This window comes from Eptatretus burgeri, chromosome 12 (assembly GCF_056783735.1).
Source record: "Eptatretus burgeri isolate ZD-2024b chromosome 12, Ebu_testis_v1, whole genome shotgun sequence".
In the NCBI taxonomy this organism is placed as follows: Eukaryota; Metazoa; Chordata; class Myxini; order Myxiniformes; family Myxinidae; genus Eptatretus; species Eptatretus burgeri.
In genome coordinates this window covers 61,416,886-61,438,745 of record NC_140972.1, presented here as the reverse complement: position 1 = coordinate 61,438,745, position 21,860 = coordinate 61,416,886, and the positions used below count along the sequence as shown (strand labels likewise).

Below are 21,860 nucleotides of genomic sequence, written 5' to 3'. Positions count from 1 at the left end.
GAGGGTTAAGGCGTGTTCCTCAAGGTTTGCTTCAAACGTGTTTGTCACGTGTGTTGCTAGGTTATAGATCCAGACCACATACCGTAACTGGAGCGCCTCCAGCCGAATTGCTTATGAAGTGGGAACTCAAAACCAGACTTTTAGTGAGGTTTGTTAACAGCAAAATAGGATGGTACCGTTACAAGCTGGATAAAAGCACCAAATTGGCATGCACCTATTATAATTACAGAAATTTCTGTCCGAGGAGCCACCGAAAAAAATTGCCTCTGAAGGTCGAGGTCAAGACACAAGGGTAACGAATCCGCTATATCTCTGCAGCCATTCATTTTAGGCCATATAAATGTATTACCAACAGATAGGAATGTGCCCCTAATCTATCAGGAAAATACATTTAGAAGCCGCTATGATGACGTATATGGTACTTATGACGTCATCACAGCCAATAATTGAAGCAAACAGTTAAAGAATCTCCTCAGTTTGCTTCAACTATCATAAAACTACAAGAAATTATTGTAAATATAGTTCAAACAGATGGAAACCGTGTCCCAAAATCCACTTTTGAGTAGGTTGTGATGCTCCTGAAGGATATGATGTCATAAACAGTGTAATGACGCTGCGTACACTGGGTATTACGATGTCCTCATGATGCATCACAGAAGCTGGAGACTACCATTTCTGGACTACATCTACCTATTGCAGATGAAGGTCAGAACTGGTTGACTACAGCTTCTGCGATGCTGCACAACAGAACATGCTCTGTAGCCCTACTTCTACGGAAAATGTCGCTATCTATGGCGTCATTTTGAAAATGACATCATCAGTTACAAAGAAGAGTCGAGAAATTATATTTGCTTCAAGTGTAAATCAAGTCAGGTGATTAGTATTCAGTACTTTCAATTACTTTCCACAAGTGGTGTACACTTCAAGGAGGCACCGACACACTTGCAAACACAACACTGCTTCTTGCAGCTGCACTTTATCAGCAGTCTACAGGCAGCGGAAACTGCAGGTTGCGTGATCCAGACGGGCTGCCAAGAACTATCTTCTGCGGTCCAACCAAACCCATTCGGCATGACATCATGTCGTTTTGGTTCATCGCTGGTAACCCAGATACTCGACTGATACGATGCCCTCTTGAAATGTTGATACAGCGCATCCTGAAATAATATGAAGGGAATACACAGGAATGTTTTCTGGAGTAATCGTAAATGTGGAATAATTTTCGTGAATATAGCAGAGCTAGAATTCGGCATCGCTACTTACCTGTGTTGGTGGTAGACGGTTCAAACTCTTGATTGTCTTCTTTCTGGTTTCTAAAGAACAGGTTCTTTCTGGTTTCGTTGACTGAGTTGGAGTTGCCAGACTTATCATATAGCCGCACGACAAACTTCTCAAACGCCTTAAACTCGTGAGAATCACGATCAGCAATGACGAATGGATTTTCCGCCAAATGTATGAAGGTGTCCATGACTTCTGGAGTTTCTAACCATGCCTGTCACGCCGTTGTTTTCCCTTTATTCATGAATGCAGAGGTTGTGTCACAACTTGTCAACGCATGAAAGACGGGTAGCGCTCACGATCTTGCTTCGCCGATGCGGTGATATAAATCGCTGATATGATAAGTTCAGAAGTTCCTTCCAAAACCAAAACCAACCCATATGTCAGCGTCAGGGTGTTGCTGATTTACCAGATGGAACATTCCCAGCAATATGACAACCACATCGGTGTCGACTGTTCGGATCTGAATTACTCGAGAACCAGTGGCCCGTTGTAGTTTTGTGTTGTTGAACTTGAGATAACACGATTTGTGCCAGGACGCACTGTTGTCACAGAAACGTGCGAGATCGTTTTTACCAAATGGAACATTGCAGGGCATGCTTCCGATCTCCCTGAACTGCGTCACTTTTCCAGGAATTTCCGATATGTCGCCTCAACACTTTCAGCACCTGCAACTGGGCAGTTGGCAGGACATTTTAGTGGATCCGACATCGAGATTTGGCATACGACGCATTTACTCCAGTCCAGCTCTGTTTCAACTGCATCCTGCTCCTGGGTCTGAAATTGATAAAAAAGCATAGTATCCCCAGAATATTCTGAATAGTGTTCAGTGATGATGGTAAAATAGGGCAGATTAGCTTATCCGAATCAGCTAGCACATTCGGCACTGCCATCACGGTACCTATTGGCGTAATGGCACCAGTTTGTGTGGTTTCTTTTCGATTGTTTACACTTTACAGCATGAATAATTCATGGCCCTCACGTTAATGTTCAGGAAGATTGTTTGTTTACTTTTTTACGACGGAATTAAGTTAAAAATTTGCTGAAAAAGGGTCCAATAAACCCGGGTTGCCCGTCAATATACAAGATTCATATTCTTTACGATGATGTTCGGCTGCCTCGGCCTGTTGGTCTAAGCTCTGTCCAAGATGCATTCTACTTACATCTGAACAACAGCAAATCTCTGAAAATCAACTTATCCAAGTTAGGGGTTTTACCTGAAGAATCCAGATGCAGGCATACGTATGTTATATTTTACCTTGCTCTTCATCGAAAATGATTCAGAAGCTTCATTAAAAAAAATAAAAATTCCATAATGCAGTTTCAATGCGAGACATCCAAAATATTTACTGTGGAACTTTTGAAGCCGTTTCTCCAAAAGGGAAGTTCTTAAAGGAAATTGGAACATTTCTACATCAGATCAGTAAGGTTCTAAAGCCGCTGTCACACCTTGACGTTTTAGCCAGCGTATGGCAACGTATCAAAATGTATGTAAAACGCTGGCGTACGCTGAACTATTGATGGTTTTTTTTTTCTTCCAGTTTTGGGCATATTCATAATGAGTTGGACATATGCATAACGTATTAGTAACGTACACAGAAGGTTTCGATAACATATAGATAACTTTTACCAACGAATGCTTAGCGTGTTGTCGGCGTTCACAACCTATGCCCAACGGTAGTCTAACTTATGCATAGCGCGGCGGCGTATCGCCGACGATCACGTGGCGTAGGCTATTAATAGGCTGCGGCTCGACGATTCAAATCATAATGGCACTAGACATCGAAGTGTCAAGCCGCTGTCACACCTTGACGTTTTAGCCAGCGTATGCCGACGTATGAAAAATTTGCCGAATATGCTGGCACACGTCGAATACGTTATGGGTAAGTTTTGTATACGTTAAGAGCACGCTGAAGCAAGCTGGCATACGTCTTAGTACGCCGAGTACGTCGACAAATTTTAAGCATGCTGAAAATTTTTCGACATATGCCAGCGTATGACGCACACGTTCCGCATACGCTGGCCATAAGTTGTAGACACGTTATGCGATCGTTGACACACGTCGACACACATTACTTGTAAGTTATTCATAAGTCGAAATATGTCGAGGTAATGTCTGGCGTACCCGAAACTTATTTCTAACCTATGAGCAACGTGCTTTGAACCTATGTGTAACGTATCTCCAACGCATATTGGCGTATGTAGATGTATTTGACGTCTTCCGGCCGACCACAGAACTAACTGAACGTGTTTCTAACTTACAGTTACCGTATAATGGCGTATTGGCAGCATTTAGGGAAATTGGTACGTATATAAAAATGGGCTTCACAGGAGGAACCCGTCAGTGTTCCAGACTCCATGGGTTTTTTTTTTTCGGTATGACGGTGATGTTGACACTTCGATTTCTAGTGCGGTTATGATTTAAATCGTTGAGCAGCAGCCTATTAATTATATTATATTATAACCGCACTAGAAATCGAAGTGTCAACATCACCGTCATGCCAGAGAAAGAAGAAGAAGAAAAAAAAAACATGGAGTCTAGAACACTGACGCTAAACATCACCTCGACGTGTTTCGACTTATGAATAACTTACAAGTAACGTGTGTCGACGTGTGTCAACGATCGCGTAACGTGCCTACAACTTATGGCCAGCGTATGCGGAACGTGAGTCATACGCTGGCATAAGTCGAAAATTTTTGAGCATGTTAAAATTTGTCGACGAGCTCGGTGTACTACGACGTATGCCAGCGTACTACGACGTATGCCAGCGTGCTCTTAACGTATACAAAACTTAACGTATATATATACCCATAACGTATTCGACGTGTGCCGGCGTTTTAGACAAATTTTTCATACATCGGCATACGCTGGCTAAATCGTCAAGGTGTGACAGCGGCTTAAGCTAGGTATCCTTAATCCGACTCCCATCATCGACATCGATATGCCACGTCACCTGGTCTGGTGCATCTTGGATTGGACAACCAACCACCTATCTACCTAACTACCTGTTAAGATAGCCAAACTATTTATCAAGGAATGCAGATTTGATTCCTTCACCACGCAAACTGGTCCAAAATAGTACTATTAGGTAGGCCTAGTAGCCTTGGTAGGTCTTGCGCTCCATTTATTTTTTTGTCCATGACCACGCATTTTTTTTCAAGAATGGAACCGACTTTAACAACATTTTTATCCCAGTCTATGAGTACATCCTGGGTTTTCCATCATAAATTGCCTTTTAGCTTACCTGATCGACGTTGCCTTCCATTATTGCCTTTGATGGGTTTCAGGGGACAAAATTCATCGGACTGCCTTGAAAATCACGGTCAAAAGCACTCTGTGGATGCCATTTTGACGATCATTGTTCGAGGAAACTACAGTCCTCCGCCGTGATTCGGAGCATTGGAAGGGCGTGGCCGGTAACGCCACACCCAAATATTATATTGGCGCTAATTAACGAACGAGCGAATCAATTAGATGGCTCCTCGGCCAGAATTCATGAGTACACAGCCTATTTTCTATGTGAAAATAATTACACTTTTATCCGGTGTGTAACGGTAAAATTGTTCAGGCACCGCACTATTTCTCTTGTTCATCCTGACATCGATGAAACTGTTGATAACGAGCGTCAGAGTCAGAAACACTATCATGATCGCACGGTTGCATTGCATGACTTTGCAGTAAACGATTCAGTTTATGTACTGAACCACGGCCTTGGAGCGAAATGGCTGCCAGGTGTTGTTATTAGCAAAGAAGGAACTCATGCTTTTTGCGTGGAACTAAAAGATGGGCGTACAGTAAGGAAACATGTGGTTCAGATCAAGCTGCATTATATAGAGTTGGAGAATGATACAAATTATGCGATTCATACAGTTATTGTTCCGTTGTCCGAGCCTGCATATCTGAAGTTGTTAGTAATGTGTCTCCGCCCAAAGTTTCTGTACCTGCACCGGACTGGCAGTGGGTACGTTTGTCCATGTCACCGAAATCTGTAATTGTAACAACTCCTTTGCGTAGGTCCTCCCGTGCATCTAAACATCCAAATCGCTTGGATTTGTAATTAAAGGGGGAGATGTTGTGATGTATCACCCTTCCTCGGGTTTGACGTGAGTGCTGTGTGTACATGCGCGACACACGGGACCAGTAATGGAGCTGAGTGTTGTGAATAAAACCTTCGTGAAGTTGAGTGCATCGTGGTCGGTCATTCATCTTTATAAACAGCTGCATGTGACGGGTCGAAAAAAATTTAGCTCGGTAATTTAGAAAACTCGTTAATCCGGCAGACTGCTCGGAAATCGGATGTCATCAAATATATTTTGCTTTGAAACTCAGAGAAACCATACAACCTTTGTAAGGCACACCCGGTTCATATAAAATAACCAAATGCTTTAGAAACAGTCACAAGGACAAAAGAAAACGTGATCGTTCATATTGTTGTGGTGCCGGGTTCGGTGGCGAGGACGACCGTTAGATGGAGCAGTGGAGCCTTCTCCCACCGAACACCGGAATGGAAGGTCGTCACCCCGGATAACTCCGGAGTCGACGGGTCGCTTAAAGGACCGTGGTCGCCAATATTTCGACAGCGTGAGGTAGAGTCCACTTGTCTATTCCAATTTATCGAAGTACTCACGCCGTTTAACTATCGGGGAAGCCACACCCTCGGCCGGCTTTGTTCGAACGAACCGAGTCGCTGTTACCGACTCGGATCCGGTGTAACCGAGCGGAAATTACCAAAGCCGCGCCGGACCAAATGAACAATTTACGGCACAAACGGCCTCACTATTTCTCAAGCCCGTAACCGTGCTGGGTCAATGATAGAAACGACAGGCAACGAGCTGGTACATTAATTTTAACAGGGGTTTATTTTAATCGGGAGGGAGACACAGAGCAGAGTTGTCACGAATATGCAGGCAATGTACAATGAGCAATCAACACTTCTACAATTTCTACTTATAGGACAGCGCCACCACAGACACACACACACCAAAAGAAAATGGACCCGGATTGTCTTTATTTTGACCCTCGCAGCTAAGGGGATAGACAGGCTGGAGGTCAGAATTTGGTTGGTACCTGGCCGCCTCGTGCGGTTTGGCCCACGACTGCAGGTGTGAAACTCGGGGTCGGGGGCGAGCCCAGACACGGTATAGCGGGGTCCAGGGTCGCTCCTCACAGAGGGCCAGCAGAGATTCCCGGCTTGGACTCTGGGTTATTGCTCGATAAAATGAGAGATGGAAGTCGATGGCTTTGGAATAGTCAGAGGACCAGCTTGAGACACGGCAACGACGATCACCAAGAGCAATGGCGACCCCTTTCTCCTCCGACAATTCCAACCCAACTCCAGCTAACACGAATGGGAGCCTGGCAATTCTTATCCCTCCCTCGGGCGGGGTGGGGTGATCGGACCTCTGAGGTAATCTTTGCCCTGATTGGACAGGGTTTTGTGGGGTGATATCTGTCCCCCTCCGATTGGACAGGGGGAAAACTCTGCCTTTCTGGGGCAGAGTCGGAGTTCTGAGGTGAGGAAACCTCTGCCCATGTCCGTGGTCGAATGCACATGGGCAATGGCGTCGATGGTGCGAAGAAGTGAAGGATTGATTTGTTGGTGTTGGGTATTGCAAAAATCTAACTAGAAAGAAACTTCGCAGCACACACATGTAATTCCCTTTAGACATAGGGAGGGTTCCAACTGTAAACACATATTTATCGAAATAACTGAACTGTGGGGACTCTGGCTGTTTGTGTGCAAATGGCTTCCAGATTCGTAACAATATTGTTGTGGTTCTAGGAACCGCATGCCTCTAAGGCAATGGCATCCAACATATAGTGAACCATCGACAGTTATTCCATTAATATACGTTTAGATAGTCCCTTCCCTTTTGTCTAGCGGGACAACGGGACGTGTCTTGCGGGGATCTCATATCTAGGTTTGCTTACACCACCAACTTCATTTCTACTCTTCTTTTCTGCTTATTCCTGAGGTAAATCCGAGGCCAGCAGGCACTGCACTCGGACACCCGATTGGCATAGCGTGGCACAGCACAGAACTCCCGTCCTCAAGCGATCCCTCAACCCAACTTTTGCGGAACGTCATAGAGTATACTCGGCAGCTCGAGATGATTGTCCCGAGCTTCCGTCCCGAGCTAAAATATCTTTTAAACAGGCTGCACGGATGTTGTTTTTCACAACACAGAAGCAAATGAACCAATATCGGCAAGAGCGTGGCTGGCAGCTTGGTGCCAATAGCTACATCGTCAGAGGCCGATAATGGCAAAACAACAACCACGCCACGTTGTACAGGACACAAGTGTGCAAGACACAAGCGGCTCGTTCTTTTCAACTCATTTCTGGATTTCATTATATCGGGCGAACCCGCACGCTGGCCACATGCTTAATGGCGGATCCGCACGCACTGTTCGGAACGTGCTTGAAGGCAGACCAGTACGCCGCTCGCGACACTTTATTATCGTACAGAGCAGGGCACGAATGGCACACATCTTACCATCTGTGCATGGGTTTGCCATAATATCTTACCTTCGATCCTCGCCTCTCCGGCCGGCGAAGCCACGATCAGGCAGAGGCGTGCTGTACAGCTCGGGCTGTGTGACGCATCACGGAGCAGGCATTGATCAGCGCTAATCAGGGGTGCCCGGGCGAGCATGCGGGACTGACGCCGCCCTCGGCCGGTCATCGGAGCACGGCCCGGGAGTTGGTGCAGGGCAGTTCATGTCGCGGAGTTCGGTGTGGGGCGATTCATGTCGTGTCGTAGGGTCGGAGTGAGAAGATTCCACAGCTTGGGGTCATCTTGCCGGAAGTGGAGTGGAGCCGCTTCCGGCCATTGTGGCCGGCCTGCGCGGTGGCCAGGGCCAACCAGAGCGCCCGATTCGGGTGACAACGCATCGCTTCGGGTCGTCGCCCCACGACGCACCACACGGTTTATAAAGGGACGGGTCGTGGGGGCGTTCGAGCGTTCCCTATTTGCTGGTGGTTTTCCGTCCATTCTCATCGTTCCTGGTTCCTGTTGGCTCGTCCTGCTCTCTGGCCTGGGATCGACAATCCGCCCATTCGCCTGCTGACTCCGGCCTTCTTCACCAACTCGCCGCTGACTCCACCCATCCACCCACTTGATCCTGTCTGCCACTATGCCCACTTGCTTCGGACTCCGCCTTTCTCCACCCACTGGCTTCTGACTCTGCCCAAAGTTCCTCCTTCATGCCTGTTGGTCGCGCCCCATTCTCTGGATCGACGCTTAGCTGCACGAAGTGCCACGAAGCGGGAGACGATGCACCAGCTGTCAGGGAGGTATCGCCCAGCAGAGCATCCCTCCAAAATGTACTGGTGGTGCGGTCGGTCAATCGTGCAAGGTACCGAGAGACCGTTGGCCTCATCTCTCCTTTTTCCTCGTTTCAGTTAAGAATATGGAGGAATTACATCGGGATAACTGCTCTGTGCCTGCTTTTGTAAGTTGCTTGTGTAATTGTCGCACCACACTTTTCTTCCTATCTCTGCTTCACACAACAATAAACTACAATCACTGTCCACATACCTTTCCTCACCTGCCTGTTAATAAATCCTTTGAAGAAATGTTCCCAGCTCGTTTTTGTCTTTTCTTTCATTGATCTTTCATGGTCTGTATCCTAACCTAGCCGGGACTTTTTTCCCAACGATCCGTTCCTTTTAGCCAGTACGTCCTTGGCAATGTCACTTGGCTGCATCTGATCCGGTTCGTACAAGGCGCACCGAGGGCGTGTCCCCCAGTAATGGGTCACGTGATTAATTTGGTAACCCAGTTAACCCATAGACAGAGGACCCGAGGTCACATGGTTGAGTTATTGGCATCCACGGTCGGTTATTGACCCGCCATGTCATGGAATTATCCGTGTGTAATGGCCTGCAATTCCAGGGAGTCTAGTGGGACCCCGACATAGCTACCGCCCCCCCCCCCCACCGGTGTTCTTCTCATCCGACTGCTGGCCTGCAACTATATATATATATATATATATATATATATATATATATATATATATATATATATATATATATATATATATATATATATATATATATATATATATATATATTGTTGCGGCCACGGGTACCGAGACACCAGCTTGTCACTCGGGGATTAATCCCCGGTTGTCCTCGGTAGAGCCGGACCTGGGGTCACCACTCACAATTAATGTTGTGGTACGGTGGGTTTGTTTTAGAACCACGAATGCCACACAGTGAACCACAAGTTCCAGTGTCCACCGTCTAATTATTCCGTTTAACTGGAGGTCACGTGGTTACCTGAGCGGGAAGCGCGCCCTCGGCAAAGCACCAATGTTTCTCGCCTATATTTTAATTAGGACGGCCGAGCATTTTAACTGCTGGTGCGTGCCGACTATTTTTGGTCAAATCTGTGGTAATTACCTCCCAGTCTATCTCGGTTCGGACAATGCAAGACCAATGGAAGGAAAGTACAAACACGGACAGGTTGGAAATCGACAAATGATTTATTAATAATAAAATAAATAAATGAAAAACTATATTTTCTAGGGTAAATAAATGAATTAATTTCAAAGCAAAATCAATCAAAATGCCAAGAAAGAGACAAAGAGCAGATGCTGATTGGGGGTTGACTTACTTACAGCTAAACACAGACATGGGTACCCAACAGATCATTCGGGGGGGGGGGGGTGGGAAGAATCGTCTCTCACCAGAAAGTAGTCATCCATGAAGTGAAAACGTCCTGAAATGTGTGCGTGCATGTCACGTCCGTCGCCAGCACCCAGCCTTGCCATGCACTCTCTCGCGAACAGCCCTGAACACCAGTCGACGTCTGGAGGGCACCGAGATCGTCTGCCGCGGGTTTACACCCTGGTGTTGTTGATGACTGACCCACGCTTCACTTGTTGGCGGCGCTGCCCACACCCACACCACGCTTGCTTGCTCACTTCCTCCTCCTTTTCCTCTCTGGATTTCTTTCTTTCTTCTCTCTGCCTCCTCTTATTTCTCTCACCTCTTTTCCTCTCACTTCTCTTGCCCTTTTCCTCTCACTTTTCTCGCCTCCGCTTTTCTTTCGCCTCCGAACGGACCTTCATTCGTTTTATATCTGCGGGCCATCGAGGTGGCACAGTGTCCACCCCAAGCTCACCCCGCCCCACTTGCGCACAGTTACCATGATGACCCGTGCGCTCTCAAAAAAGGCGGGCGTCGGGGCTCGCGAAAGAATGTTGCTGAGGAAAAATAAGGGCGGGCTTCAGAACTCGTGAAAGAAATGTGTGTAAACGTGTCTGTCGTAAAGAAAAAAGCTTCCCATAAGAGAGGGGATCTATCCTTTACCCTTCTCAACGCATCACATTTAAGATCCCATTGGACATGGGGATGGGGCTAATCTGAACATGCATTTAAGGAAATAACTGTCTGAGGACCTGGATGTGTGGATGCATTCATCAGACCGGATTCTGAAATCCGTAACAACATATATGTGCATGGTGTTGGCCTAATGGTTCGTATGGTGGGCTTGGGATCCTAGGATCTTGAGTTCAAATCGCACTCGGCTGTTATATTAATACCAGGTGGGGTTGACTCTGCCCGTCATCCTTCCGAGGTTGGCAAAATGAGTATCCTGTGTCGGAATGGTGACCCGTCCAGGATTGTGTTCAATAGCCAAGGAGACTGCTTCGGCAGCACCAACACTGCACAGAGTACGGTCCTGATGGATGGATGGATACATGTATATAATCTCTGGGAAAATGTACGACATTGGCTGGGAAAGACAAAGAAAAAGGATTATCATTAGCTGTTCTGAATTTTGTCAGCACAAGGCGTGTGTGCGTGTGCTTGTGCGTGTGTACTGGAAATATATTGATGCAATTCAAAGAAGAAAAATTGTAGCAACAAAAAAAAAAAAAAAACACAAAGAACTTCATTACGAACTTTACAACAAACAGAAACAAGCAGATGTATTCCAAATGATGCTAAACGCATCACCAATGAACTTAATCTGGGTTTACACCAGACCTCAAGGTTTACTGCTCCCGATTTCACCTTCCAATCTCACGTGACCCAGAAATGTTTGCAAAGGGACTGTTAAAGAACAGGATGTACCGGTATGTGGTTTGCATAGGGGCCTGTTTCCAGCCATGATATTATTAGAATCCTTGAAGTAAAAGAGTAAAAATGGTGTTTTTGAACTACACATACATGAACAGCTGTGGAATAGTGAAACTGCACAATGGTAAAGTGACTCAACTGGGAATGTTTTCCAAAACTAAAGATAAGGCAAAACAAAAGTGCCACTCAACAGCAATCACTCTTCCTGAAAAATTACACATTTACTTATGATACAAATATAATTTTACCCCCTTCTCCATCCTCTCTCTGACTCCCAACCAGAACTGATGGCAGTAAATGACTAATACACTGTTTGAAAGGTAACTTTTATGAAGCAATAAGGCCAAAAAATAAAACATTCTAATTTTTCTTTAATTCTACAACAATTTTAATTTTTCAACAAAATTGTTCTATGGATTAACCAAGATCAACAAAACGCGAGGCATAAATGGATGAAATGAGCAGGATGTTGATTGAGGTTATGCTAATATAACTGTAAAAGGGAAGCTAAAGTTTCTGACATTAATCCTTCATTGTAGCAAAAGCAGTGAATGAACTTTATGGCATCAACCCTCTTTTCCTCAGACGAAGGGTTAACACCAGAAACGTCAGCTTCTCCTTGGAATTGTTCATTCCACTTGTCCGCTGATCGACACAGACCATCACGAGCAAGGCCAGTTAGTTATTCATTCTACATCAAGGCACAAATGGTCTGCAAAGAGGTCTCTCTCATCGGCCTTGTGTAAAACAATTGAGAGAATATCAAAGTACATTCAACCTCAGAAAAACGTGGCGTGGCACTAAATGTTATTACTGTTTATCACAAGCGAATCAGAGAAAAATTGCACAAAAGAGGGATTGTTGTCGACTCGTTGCCCTACTGTCAGTACCTTTCATTTATTCCTGCCCTCTTGAAGTTGTGCTTATGTATGTTACGTTCCATGAGCGAAAACGTTGTACAAAGAACAACAGGATTTGCTAACTCCATCATAAAAGTCGTTAAATTATATGTTATGTTGACACAAGATAGGTTAAATCCAAAGGTTATTGCAACACTTGGAGAATTAAGTTTCACGATTGAATGCAAATAGATTGAAAGGAAATTTTCACTACCATGTGTGACGATGCGAGGCAGGCGTGGTGTCAACGTGTGTGGCACATTGAAAAGGGAGGATGCACCGCGTGCAGCTCTTTTGATCCACCAGACGCTGGAGAAATGGCAGAGGCTACCTTCTTGATGCTTCTCACAATCTTGGGAATATATGGTATGCTTGAACATAGGAAAATGTTAATAATAATAATAATAATAATAATAATAATAATAATGTGTTTAAAAGGATGATAAATTTTGCACTCTTTCTTCGTATGCTGTCAAACTCGTTCCGACGAGTATAGGTCCCACGATGTGGTATGTACAATCGCCTTGATGTACGTCATGGTGAAGTACTGTAATATCGGAGGATGTAATCTGTTTCATGTAAAGTTTTATTTTGAATTTTTTTTTTGCCTCAAAACAACGAAACACATTCCATTTCAAGACGTGAAGCATACTAGAATGTTGAAGCGTATTCGAAAGATGGAACACATATCATACAGATTTGATGATATTTTTCTGAGCCAGTGATGTCACAAATGTTAAAAAAAATAGATGATTTGAAAAAGGAAAAGAATTCTTCAACATGTTTGGAACAGAAGCCTCATGAGGATGACATGCAATGTGAAATTCTCTTCCCTTGTATTCCTGTTGTATCGCTATGATGGGGTTGGCAGAATGACCAAGAGGTATGCGGACTCACGTTGGAGTTGGCCAGCCTGAGCTTGAATCTCGATCTGGCTATAAACTGTCATTCTGGTGTTTTGCATGCAGGGCAAGGCATCAATGAGCGTGCCGTCCATCAGGAGGACGTTTAGCCGGAGGACGCGTCTGACAGCAATGGGCACGTTTGTGGACGTCCAAGATCCCTCGGTGTCTTTAGAGTAGAGTGGGCGAGTTATCGCGGGCACCCTGAACAAATTGCAAATTCCTGCCACTTTGTCGAGGATCTTGCGATGGAGTGACAACCTGTCCAGGATTGGTTTCTAGCCTCGAAACATCTCTCGAGTTGTCCTGAATTCCCTCAAACCCGTCAAGTGTGTGGGCCTCCATCATTGTTATTGTATTAACTATATATGAAAACGTTGGTAATTCTCGAACTGTTGTGAGAATCTGCTTCAGATAGCTCTTTGAATGCACCTCATAGCGACCTCATACTTGTGGCCAAATTTCAGTCATGTTGTTGAGCACTCGCGCAAACTTTGTAGTTTCTGCTCTGAGAAATGGGTTTCAGGATTAATGTAATTGATGGATTGATCAATTCAGGTCTTTCCACTGCTGGCTCCATCATTTGGCTGAAAAAATACTGTATTTCCTGCTTTTTCACATCTCTTCTAAACCGTTCGATGGTGCAAGCTTTGTTTGCTGGGACTCGAAGAGTTAAAAGAAATGTCTGAGCTCATCATAATGCGGTGACAAACTGATTGCAATGATTGTTCAATATTGCCAAATAATGTGTTTTATGGTGAAATGTCGTTTTTATTTTTGGTTTTTTTTTTTGCAAAATTCCCAAATACAAACAGCAGTTTCCGATTTTACAATATTACTTCACGGTCAGGTGTCGCAACATCACATGACATTACACTCGTAATAATTATGGTTCCCATTGTGTGCTGCCTTTTTGGCTGCTGGTTGCATCATTGGTTAGGGGTGCGGCTATGCCACTGATGCAGTGCCCCGATTACCAGTATACTGGTGCTCATTTCGCCGACCTCGGAAGGATGACAGGCTGAGTCAACCCCCTGGTGTTAATTCAGTGATCAATGGGACTCAAACTCAGGACCTTAGGATTCCAAGGCACCACCCTAACCAGTAAGCCAACCTCAAGCATTAAACGTGCTCATAATGTTGTACTGTATCCAACAAAAGTTATCAACAGAGATTTGCAGAAATGAATTGTCAAGCTGTTTAAAGATCCTGTGGCCAGAGCTAAAGTTAATTATCTCCCAGTACGGGACATATCCACATTACATACAGTATGTAAAAACGGATCTGGGTTAATTGACAAAAGGAGATGGTGAAAAAGGAAGTGAATGGATAATAAAGAGAACAAGAGCTCAAGTGAGCACAATATACGCCCAAACAAGAAGGTATATACAGAATTGTGCTACTACATGGAAAACAGCATCCTGGTTGCCATGGCAACCACTTTAGATGACGAACGTATGTCACGACACACCGTCTCCACAGTCTGTACCTATGTACCAAATATGAAACGTGAAAGTTGAAAATTTTGGAAGTTAGAGTGTGGACAGGAACGGACGGATGACCGGTATCACATAATACGCCCCAATATATATATTTATATATATATATATATATATATATATATATATATATATATATATATATATATATCGGGCGTATAAAAATAAGGGAGTAGGGTAGGACAGGAGGCTAGAGAAAAGGGAAAGGAGATGGAAAATGTTCCAGATCTCTGCCAATTGGTGGAACTCGCTGATTTTAACTCAGAACCTTCTTTTTTATTTTTTTTGCTTTTTTTTGTTATTGCATCCAGAAATCTAGGCTCATGGACAAGCTAAACGACAGAGGTCAGCAGGTTCACAAACTGAGAATCAAAGGAGAACGGGTCGATGAAGACCACACACACGAGTAGATGAGTGGCAGAATGGAGGAGGGCAGGAAGATCGTGGTGGGGGAGAGAGGGTTCAGCAAGAGTACATGAGAGCAGGGAAAGGTGTGGAAGAAAGAATGAGGTGATGATGGGCAGCATTCTTGAGGGACTGGAGAGAAGGGCATGAGATAACAGACACAGGGTGTCGTTTTTACGGAAGTGAGGATAAAGGAATGGAGGTGAGCATTCAGCTTGGAATATGGAAGCGTAACTAGGTGTGGGATTCTGGAATAACGCCTGCCACCTGGTTGGGTTGGGGATGATGGAGGGATGAGAGTTTGAAGTGGCGAGGCTAAGACATAAGATGATAGAATAGTGAGAATCCATCAACCTATCTGTCATGGGTGAGAACCAAACTTTGGGAATTATAAAGTTGAATGCTGTCAGACCCCGCTATTTGCGGATTCGCTATTCGCACACCCCACATATTCAAGATTTATAAATTGCGACCTGCTTTGACATTTGCAGCCCAGTGCTTAGGATATTCACGGTTTGTTTTTGTGGGCATATTTGCGGTTTTTCGCAAGCATATTCGAGTTCCCCCCCTCTTTTTCGTGGGCTTTTTCATGGATTTTTTTTTCCTTCATGAATCACGAACCGCCGGGAACCTATCCCCCCTTTTTCCATTGAAACAATGCACTGACATTCGTGGATTCGACATTCGCGGCATTTTACAGGGACGTATCACCCGCGAATAGCGGGGTACGAAAGTACTCAAGTTTTTCTTCTCAACAGGTACGATGACAAAATAACCATGGAGGTTGAGTTGTGTAATTTTGAATGGTTAATATTGAAAAAATATTCCTGTCAACATTTGTACAGTAATGTCGATTTAATTGCTTTACTCTGTTGTTCATTTCGCACATGTCTGGGGTTGTAGTGAGGGAAATAGAGGGAAATAAAAGGATTTTATAGGACATGGAACAAATGCATGGCGGTGAGTGGAAGGGGATCAGCGTCAGAAACTCAAACATTTTGGAAACTGATGAATCGATATTTAAATGGTTTTATTTCTCACTTTTCTAATATATATATAGACTCGAGCTTTCCTTTCATTATAATTTTGTTCTTTATTTGGAAATTATTTTTTCAACAGTATACACCACGACAGGTCAGGTGTCAGGTAGGGAGCATGCACGAGAGCAATGCATCGCTGTGTCCACTTTCCGCCAATACTCCAAGGGCCTCCGTCTGACCATCCCCATCTCCTTGAGATGCTGATCAACCTGCTGCAACCACGAGGCATGTGGTCAGCCTATTGGCCTCCTCCACTCACGAGGCTCCCTCGTTGAGAGAATCTGGTGAACAAGATCAGCGTCAGGAAAATGAGCCACATGTCCATACAGCCGCAATTGACCCTCACAGGCGACAAATCTCATTTGAGTCTCTCTCAGCAACCGCTCGTTGGATATAAAGTCTGACCATCGATAGCCAAGGACTCGTACTTTCGTCCTCATGCACAGGTACCGACAGTGCCACACCCCATGATCCAGTGAATACATGTCTCCCCAGGCCCGACCCAGATGTCTATTGACCTCTGGCTCACAGCCAGCAGAGACATGAATATCACTGCCAAGGTAAGTGAATCTCTCCGTGACCTCAACATCCTCGCCACAAACAGGTACAGACAAAACGACAGCATCCAAGATGTCATTGAAAGCCTGGATCTTAGTTTTGACCCAGGAAACCCATAATTCCAGTGACTCAGACTCCTCATTCAGCACTTCGAGGCCCCCCAAAAGGATGTCCAGTCTCCGCAAAGATGACTGCATCATCTGCAAAATCAAGGTCAGAGATCTTGACAATCCCAAACGACGCACTGCAGCTTGATCTCCCCAACATCCTTCCCAGAATCCAGTCCATAAAGTGCTGAAAAGTGTGCGTGCCAGAACATGCCCCTGACAAACCCTAGTAATAACTAGAACTAAGTTGAAGATGATACCACCGCATCTCACAGCACTCTCAGTACCAGAGTATAGTTCGGACATGATTGATCAGTTTTGGTGCAACCCCACGAAGACAAAGAATCCTCTAGAGGGCATCCCGATTCACGGAATCAAATGCTTTGCAGAGATCAACAGAGGCTGCAAGCAGCCGCTGCCAAAACTCTCGTCTGTGTTCAGTGAGGACCCGAAGAGCAAGGATGCAGTCAATCCTTGACCTCTTTGGTGTAAAGCCTGACTGCTCTGGACGCTGGTGCTCAAACAGATGGTTGCAAAACCAATCAAGAATTATCCGAGCAAAGACCTTGCCTGGTACTGAGAGCAGCGTCAACACTCTAATTGTTGCAGTGATGGCGATCACCCTTCCCTTTGCAGAGAGGAACAACAAGGCCCCTCTTCCATTCAGTTGGGATGATGCCTGTGTTCCAGGCAGAGCACAGAACTGCATGCAACGACATGAGTACACCATTTCCACCAACCTTGAGAAGTTCAGTGTGGATGCCAAATATCCCAGGAGCTTTAATGCATTTCAACCTGTTCAACAGAGCCTGTGTTTCCACAAACGAAGATGGATCACAGTTTATTGGAGGGTCAGCAAGAGGGATAGTTACACTCCTGACATCCCACTCAACAGCCGGTGGATCAGCCTGGTACAGCCGCTCAAAATAACCAGCCCAGCAGGCCTTCACTTCGGACTCCTCTCTCAAGAGCCCACCACCCTCCACTCCAACTGCAGTACACCGAGGGACAGGCTTGGAGGAACGCAATGCGTGAATTCTCCTGTTAGCAGGACGAAAATCATTTGACAATAGGTGATGCTCTACCCCCTCACAGATTCCTCGCACATAGACCTCCTTGTCCACCCTCAACGCACGTGCAATTTTACGCCTCAACTCGCTGAACAGCTCAGCTCTACCAGTACGCCTGGCCCTGCGACTGTGGTCAATGCTATCCAATGTCCCTAGAGAGACAAAAGTCTTCTTCACCTGATGGTGAGTTCCAAGATATCCACCAGCCACATGAAGGATTGTGATCTTGAAGGCACTCCACAACTCTGCAGGATTCACCAAAGCACTCAGACCCCCCAAATCCCCACTCAACCTGTTCGCAAACACTTCAGCTACCCTCTCATCCTTGAGCTTGCCAACATCCAGCCTAGACTGAGATTGTACCATTCTCCTGGATTTAAGCTGCAACTTCAGAGTTGCGACCACAATCCTATGATCAGTATTGAGCAACTGAGCACTCCGGTGGACCCTACAGTTCTGAATCATCCTCCAGTGACGATCAACAAGCACGTAGTTAATCGCCTTTGCCACACCACCAGCGTTGGAAAACCATGTTCAGTGATGAGCCTGTGGGCACTGAAACCATGAACCAGCCACCCTTAGTCCAAACTTCTTTTAAAGTCAAGCAACTTAGTGCTATTCTGGTTCACAGTTCCAGACCCATGGGGACCAACACATGGCTCATAACCATCCCTATCAGTTCCAGTCGATGCATTGAAATCCCCCAAGACTAGAGGAGCATCTCGCCTGAGGCACTGATAAACCACAGACTCGAGCGTGGCAAGGAACGCGTCCTTCATGGTGAGATAATTCGCTTTAATCGGAGCATATACAGAGACCAGTGAAATGACACCCAAGGAGTGACGAATCCTTCGTCTCAGAATACGCTAGTTGACCAGAGTTACCTCAATTATCACTGGAATCAGCTTATTGGACACAGCTACAGCAACTGTTTAGGGCATTGTAACCATCAGAGTGACCAGACCAATAGTAGGTGTAACCACCCACCATGATCTCGCCGCAATCCGGTCTCCGAACCTCAGTGAGTGCTGCAATAGCAATGTCCAAACACTTGAGCTCAGATGATAACAGACAGGTGATCATCCTCTCTTAGGGATAGGACATTCCAGGCACTCACCTGAAGGGACCACCTCAGGTTAACCCAAGGAGACCTCCATCTTGTGGACGACACCTCAACACCACCCCGACACGCACTACCGCAATCTGACCCGGGAAGGTTACCCTGTGGTATTCTTCCTATCAACAAAGAGTGGGGGTCCCGAAGGCTTTGCCCCAATCCCGTCATCCGGTGAACTGCCCTGCTGAGGGCAGCTGCACAGGAGATACTCCCACGGAGTCGGTTTACTAGTGTTTTGCGGAGTGAAGGGTTTTACAATGGCCCTTGTGCAAATCCTGCCACCAACCTCCTCAAAAAAAGTAACCCAACTACAGGAGGACGTCTGCAGACGGTTGGGCACTAGATATGGATGGCCGTTGGCCCACAAGGATCTTCTCCGCCCCTTGACAGGTTTTGTTTTTAATCCTGCTGGGTGCCCAGATTCAAACACCCTCCTCCCAGAAAAACTGGTGGGGGAGACTGTTTAGTCACCGACAACCTGACCATGAAACAGGTTAGTACAGGTTTACACGATACCTGAAGCAAATCACAGATCTGTTCTGACCTGATCTGACAATAAAACCATGACAGAAGTACTATAATCCTTACATATGTACAAGTTCTATGAACGAGAGATGCAGAAGTCCATTGCAGGCAAACTTGTTTTATCGATATAACAATACGCCGAGACGTTGAGGGGGGAGGGGGGTGGGTCGATCTTTGTGGAGCTGAAGGCTTTATCCCTGAAGTGCCCCAACCCTGATAAATCCCCAGTCGGACATGGGATTTCATCCCATGTTGCAAACTACTCTTCAATTTTTCCACCGCTGTCGTCAGCTCGAGCGTGTCTTCAAGCAAACTTTTTTTTCTTCTCTGGTTTGTTATCCAACTGTCCTTATTGGTTTCTAGCCCATAAAAGATATCAGTAAATGAAAATTGAAAATTATTATTTTCAAAAAAATGGAAAAAAAAAATAACAAAAATAAACAAGAAAAAGAGCAATCAGAGCTTGGAGACCATCGCCAGGACTTGTTTTGTGTGGCGCTTGTGTACTGGTGTGTTACGTAATTAATAAGAGGCATAATTACAACTGCCACTTTATAACTGCTGGCAGTGATGACCGGGTACCAAGACGTCTCGCTTTGATGCAACCCCGCTTTGATTTGATACCTGACCCTGACCCATGACGTTTGTTATTATGACTACAATATAAGACCCGTCGCTTCGCTGAGGGAAATACCAATCTTTGCTGTGATGGCTAATCAATAGGGCAAGAAGAAAAAAGATTTCTGGGAGTGTCGGGATAACCAGCGTCGCAAGTTGGCATTTGCAGTTTCACCACATGTACCCATCCATGTCCCCATAAAAAAAACAAAATTAAAAACATTTGTTTAAATGTCATTACAAACCCGCCTGGGGTAGCATGAATCCAACGTAGTTGGACTTATTTTAATCTGTTAATCTGTTCTCAAGTTATAACACGACAGACAGACATGGCTCCTTTTATATTGTTGCGGGCCGGGGGGTCGGGTGAGAAGACCACCAGGGGGTGAAGCTATTTCGGGTTCCCACCAGACTCCCCCAGAATTGCAGGCCGTCGCACATGGATAATTCCGTGACGCGGCGGGTCGCTAACCAACCGTGAACACCAATAACTCAACCACATGACCGAGGGTCCTCCGTCTGTGGGTTAATCAGGTTACCTAATTAATCACGTGAGCTAATTACCGGAGGACACGCCCTCGGTACGCCTTGTCCGAACGACAAAAACGAGCTGGGAACATTTCTCCCAATAATTTATTTACAGACAGGTGAGGAAAGATATGTAGCACAGTGAATATAACTTTTATTGTTGTGTGTGTGAGCAGGAATAGGAAGAAATATGAGAGGTGCAGCAATAACGCAAGCAACTTACAAAAGCAGACACAGAGCAGAGTTATCCCGATACAATTCTTCTACAATCTTAACTTAAGCGTGGACAGACGCCATGACACACACACACACACACACACACACACACACACACACACACACACACACACACACACACACACCGATGAAGAGAAAAAGGAGGGGAGATTAGGCTGTCTCTTAATACCTTGCACGATTGTCCGACCACGCCACCAGTACGTTTTGAGGGGGGATGCTCCGCTGGGCGATACCTCCCCGACAGCTGGCGCATCGCCTCTTGCTTCGTGGCACTTCGTGCAGCTCGCGTCAGTCCAAAGAATGAGACGTGACCGTCAGGCGTGAAGGGAGGGACTTGGGTGGAGCCAGCAGCGAGCGGGTAGGTATTCAATCCCAGATACCAAGATGAGCCGACAGGAATGATCAGACAGGAACGGTGCACAGGAATGGTGACTGGAACTGGATCTGGAGCTGGAGCTGGAACTGAAATCCACCAGGAGACGACAACGCAGCGCAGGAAAGACGATCACGAGCCCAGGACGAGCCGACGGGAACGAGCAGACAGGAGTGGTGAGCAGGAACAACACTCTACCGCCCCATGACTCATCCTTTGAGAGATCCCGTAGTGTGGGCGGGGGTGATGACCCGAATGGATGTCGTCATCTGAATAGGGGCACTCTGATTGGGCCCCGGCCAGCACACTGGCTGGCCGCCATTACCGGAAGCGGCTCCACTTTACTTCTGGCCAAATGGTTCCAAGCTGCGGAATCGTCTCGCTCCGAGCACCGTGGCACGAATCGCCTTGCACCGAACTCCGTGATATCAATCGCCTTGCACCGAACTCCGTGATATCAATCGCCTTGCACCGAACTCCGTGATATCAATCGCCTTGCACCGAACTCCGTGATATCAATCGCCTTGCACCGAACTCCGTGATATCAATCGCCTTGCACCGAACTCCGTGATATCAATCGCCTTGCACCGAACTCCGTGATATCAATCGCC

The 21,860-nt window shown here is 45.8% G+C and overlaps 1 protein-coding gene across 2 annotated transcripts in view; it reads left to right on the top strand.

Moving 5' to 3' along the window:
• Positions 1–12,507: 12,507 nt before the first annotated feature.
• Positions 12,508–21,860, top strand: part of LOC147015730 (peptidoglycan-recognition protein SC2-like) — a 35,308-nt gene continuing 25,955 nt past the window's right edge. Inside the window, exon 1 of one of the 2 annotated variants that reach the window (XM_085848217.1) lies at positions 12,508–12,636. In XM_085848217.1, the coding sequence (XP_085704343.1) occupies positions 12,588–12,636 (49 nt within the window). In that variant the 5' untranslated portion in view covers positions 12,508–12,587. Of the gene's footprint in view, positions 12,637–14,212; positions 14,277–21,860 lie in introns of those variants that run through there. The other variant, XM_085848218.1, reaches the window with a different exon arrangement.